The sequence below is a fragment of the Arachis duranensis genome, chromosome 8, assembly GCF_000817695.3.
Source record: "Arachis duranensis cultivar V14167 chromosome 8, aradu.V14167.gnm2.J7QH, whole genome shotgun sequence".
Classification (NCBI taxonomy): domain Eukaryota; kingdom Viridiplantae; phylum Streptophyta; class Magnoliopsida; order Fabales; family Fabaceae; genus Arachis; species Arachis duranensis.
In genome coordinates, this window is record NC_029779.3 from 9,591,907 (window position 1) to 9,595,936 (window position 4,030).

Below are 4,030 nucleotides of genomic sequence, written 5' to 3' on the forward strand. Positions count from 1 at the left end.
TATTATATATTGCTGGAAAGCTCTGGATGTCTACTTTCCAACGCCGTTGAGAGCGCGCCAATTGGAGTTCTGTAGCTCCAGAAAATCCATTTCGAGTGCAGGGAGGTCAGAATCCAACAGCATTAGCAGTCCTTTTGTTAGCCTTCTTCAGAGTTTTGCTCAAATCCCTCAATTTCAGTCAGAATTTACCTGAAATCACAGAAAAACACACAAACTCATAGTAAAGTCCAGAAATGTAAATTTAACATAAAAACTAATGAAAACATCCCTAAAAGTAGCTCAAACTTACTAAAAACTATATGAAAACAATGCCAAAAAGCGTATAAATTATCCGCTCATCACGTGCGCGCACGGTACGCGTGCGCGTCCCTGGCTAATTCTGCGATGTGCGCGCGAGCGCCTTGTGCGCGTACGCGTGCTTGGCCGAGATCAACTCTTTGGCTTTTTGTGCTTCTCTCCACTTGCATGCTTCCTTCCTTGCTTCCTTTGATCCATGCCTAGCCTATTTCAATCCTGTAATTACTAGCAAACACATCAAGGCATCTTATGGAATCAAAGAGAAATTAGAGTTCATCAAGATAAGGCTTAAAAAGCATGTTTTTACACTTAAGCACAAATATGGGAGAGATAACAAAACCATGCTAATTCATAGGCTAAATGTGACAAAAGGTTATCAAAACACTCTAAACTATATACAAAATAACCCGTTAAATTCGGGTTTGTCACTTGCTCCAGCGCGTCCTTTAAGTCAAAATAGTCCCATGCTTTTTGTCCATAGCCCTTGTGATAATCACAATAGAGATTCTTGTTCCCTCCGGTCCTGTCCTTCAGAGGTCGGGGCTTCGATAGTATTCCCTTCTCAGCGATCTGCTGATAAACTTCTACGATAGGGACGATGAGGTGGGTGTAGTTGGTGAATTTTCCGACTCGGGGAAACGGCTTGAATGCTCGGCCGGTCCACCGTCTCTGGCGTGCTCCTTCAGCCTATTCCCTCCACTGTGCTGCCGAGGTTGATTGTAGGCAGGCTGCCGCTTGTTGGCAGCCACCACTTGACTGACTTCTTCATCATTGATATATTCCCTAGCCACGCTTTGGATTTCTTGCATCGTCCATACCGGCTTCGTGGTGAGATGCTTGCTGAAATCCTCATTCAGAAGTCCATTCGTCAAGCACAGACTGGCCACCGAATCGGTTAGGCCGTCAATCTCCAAAGATTCGTCGTTGAACCTGTCTAGGTATTTCCTAGTCGGTTCTCTGGACCTCTGCGTCACCCCAAGTAGGTTGATCGGGTGTTTCACCTTTGCAATGCGGGTGGTCAATTGGGCAAAGAAAGCGCGGCTAATGTCCGAGAATTTGGCGGCAGAACCCTGCAGGAGGCTGTTAAACCACTGTATCGCAGGTCCTGCCAGAGTGACTGGGAAGGCGCGAGACCTCACCTCGTCGCCTACCCCTTCCAAGTTCATCCTGGCTTCAAAGGCCGTTAGATGCTCCTGTGGGTCTTGGGTTCCATCGTACCTCATGTTCGTTGGCTTGTCAAAGTGCTTTGGTAGCCGGACCTCGAGGACGGAATGATGAAACAGGGTTGCGCCCATTATCACGGGTTGTCGTGTTCTCTTCGACCTTTCTCCCCCATCCTCCCAATCTTGCTCGGTGGCGCGTCTCCCTTCAGGCCGGGTATATATCACGGGATCGCGCCGTCTTTTTGGTCGTTCCCGGTCCTCCCGAATACTTTCAGATTCAGAACGTAGGCTGGGTGTGCGCCGGGAGCGACTTATCTGAGGAGTTCTTCCACGTTTCTCAGGAGATCGGGAGTAGCCGGGTTCAGGGGTTTGTTGCCGATGTTCCTAATCTGCTAGCTGGCGTTCTAGGTTCTGCACCCTATGGCGCAGTTCTTGCTTTATCCTGGCGCTGTCGCTGCCTGTTCCCCCAAAGGGGCGTCTCTCTTGGAATCGTGAAGACGACTCGGGTCATTGCGGAGGGGACCTCGTGCGCTCTCGGGAGGAGGCCACGGAGGCTGCCCCCCTGTTTTCAGCCTCTGCCAGGCTCTACAGTACCTAGTATGAAGTTCATTTAGGCGTCCCCACAGACGGTGCCAATACTTGGTAGCTCGGGTACCGGATTGTTTGCGGAGATCCCAGGGATGGTGAGGTGGGGTTTCGCCTAGCTTCGGGTCGCGGAGATGGAGTTGGAGCGTCCAACTTCCCGGGTTCTTGGTGTGGAGGGGGTGTCACCTGCAAAGACACTCCGACACTCGAGTTAGTAGGGTGTGCAGGCGAGAAAAGTGTAGAGTTGTTAGCGACGTACCTTGGGAGAGGGGTAGGACCCTATCCATATATACCCTGTCAGGAGTGGGCCCTGCGAGGACAGACTCACCTTCCTCGAAACTTCCCAATACAGCTGTAGCAATGAGCTGTAAGGGACGCGTGTCCGGGTCGGTTGTTGGGCGTCCCGTGCCCGCCGTTCGGGTCGGGTGGTCTATGAGTCGGGTTGGCCAACACGACGTTTGGGCTGGGCCGTAACAACTTTTTAGTTTATTTTTCTTAACGTTGATTACTTAAAAGTTGGTTCTTTAAGTAAAACTACAATCCGTGCCACAAAACAAACCTAAAGTAATATGAAAACCAACTTTCAACAAAGGGTCACAGAATTTTTCACCCTTTCCTAGCATGCATCATACATATTACTTGCAACAAGTCTCAGATGAGAACAAGCATATATAAACAAAAACAGAGAGAATTGAGTAATCAAAGAGAGATAAATAATAATTAATTAGTTGGTGCAACAATTGATTATTTATGTGTGTCACAATCAGGTTCTATTGGACAATAAGAGGAACAAGGAACATTCCTTAATGCCATTTAGGATTTATCAAATACCCTTCTGTCTGCCATTAATGGATCATTCCCCCAACCAAACAACTCAACATGTCTCATCATATGCCATAGAGATAGAAAGCCCTCTGAAGCTGCCTCCTTTTTAAAGCCAAATAAATGAGAACTCTCTGCATCACTTCAACAATGCTATGTTCTTGGAGGCACAAGTTCTTGGTCATGTTGATTCTATTACTTGCTTTTGTTGTTCATGTGTCAGAAGGATCAAGGTTGCCTAATAAGGAACACTATTACTGGGAGCAGATGCTTCCCAAGAAGCAAACTTCTCCATCATCTTCTCCCTCCAAAGGCACTAACTCTCATGTGTTTAACACTACTTCTTCCACGCCATTGGGACCTCAAAATACTCACTAATGTCGAAGGTCAACTTAAAATCTGTAGTCACTTCTGCTGCTGATTACAAAATCTAGTTTATCCATGCATGCTATCATTTGTGTTTTAATTTCCTCATATAACAACTAATAATGTCTCTTAAACAATCACAGTTTTATTGGTACTTTATCTGGTTTGTAATTATAAGCAAAATATTTCTTGTTGTTACGACCCGACCCGGAGACCCGACGGGTCGACCCTGGCCCGAGCTTCACCCGACCCGACTCCTCGCCTTTCAAACGACCCGAACACGTGTCCTGTACGACCCACACGCGGCTGCAGGACAGTGTCCTTGGGAATATGGGCCTGTCCTCATAAGGGGCCCACTACTGACATGTATATAAGGGGAAGATTGGCTCTCCCCTCGAGGTACGTCACTTTTCCACATCACTTTTCCCGCCTGCACATTTTCTGACTTAGGCGTCGGAGTGTCTTTGCAGGTGGCACCCCCCCTCATCCATTCACCAGCACAAGTGCTCGCTAGCTCGGCAAACCCACAATCAGCGCGACCAAGGCTAAGGCACCCTCACCCATCCACCCCTTCATCTGTATACCGACCTGTCCGGAATCCGATTACCGAACACTTGTACAAGAAGAAATCCTTGCTTTTGTAGCAGAGAGATCTCATACACTAAATATAATCAATATATATACCTCAATATTTTGATCACATCATGTTTGCACGAATACAATATATATAGTTGATATGTGGTTATTTTTTCTTTAATTGCTGGCTATGTTGTGGTACTGATGCAAGTTGTGTTATC

At 47.1% G+C, this 4,030-nt stretch overlaps 1 protein-coding gene across 1 annotated transcript; it reads right to left on the minus strand.

Moving 5' to 3' along the window:
- Nucleotides 1-881: 881 nt before the first annotated feature.
- LOC107460567 (uncharacterized) lies at nt 882-1,592 on the minus strand. The gene has a single exon (XM_016078937.1). It carries the CDS (start codon nt 1,590-1,592, stop codon nt 882-884), a length of 711 nt encoding a protein of 236 aa, XP_015934423.1.
- Nucleotides 1,593-4,030: the final 2,438 nt, after the last annotated feature.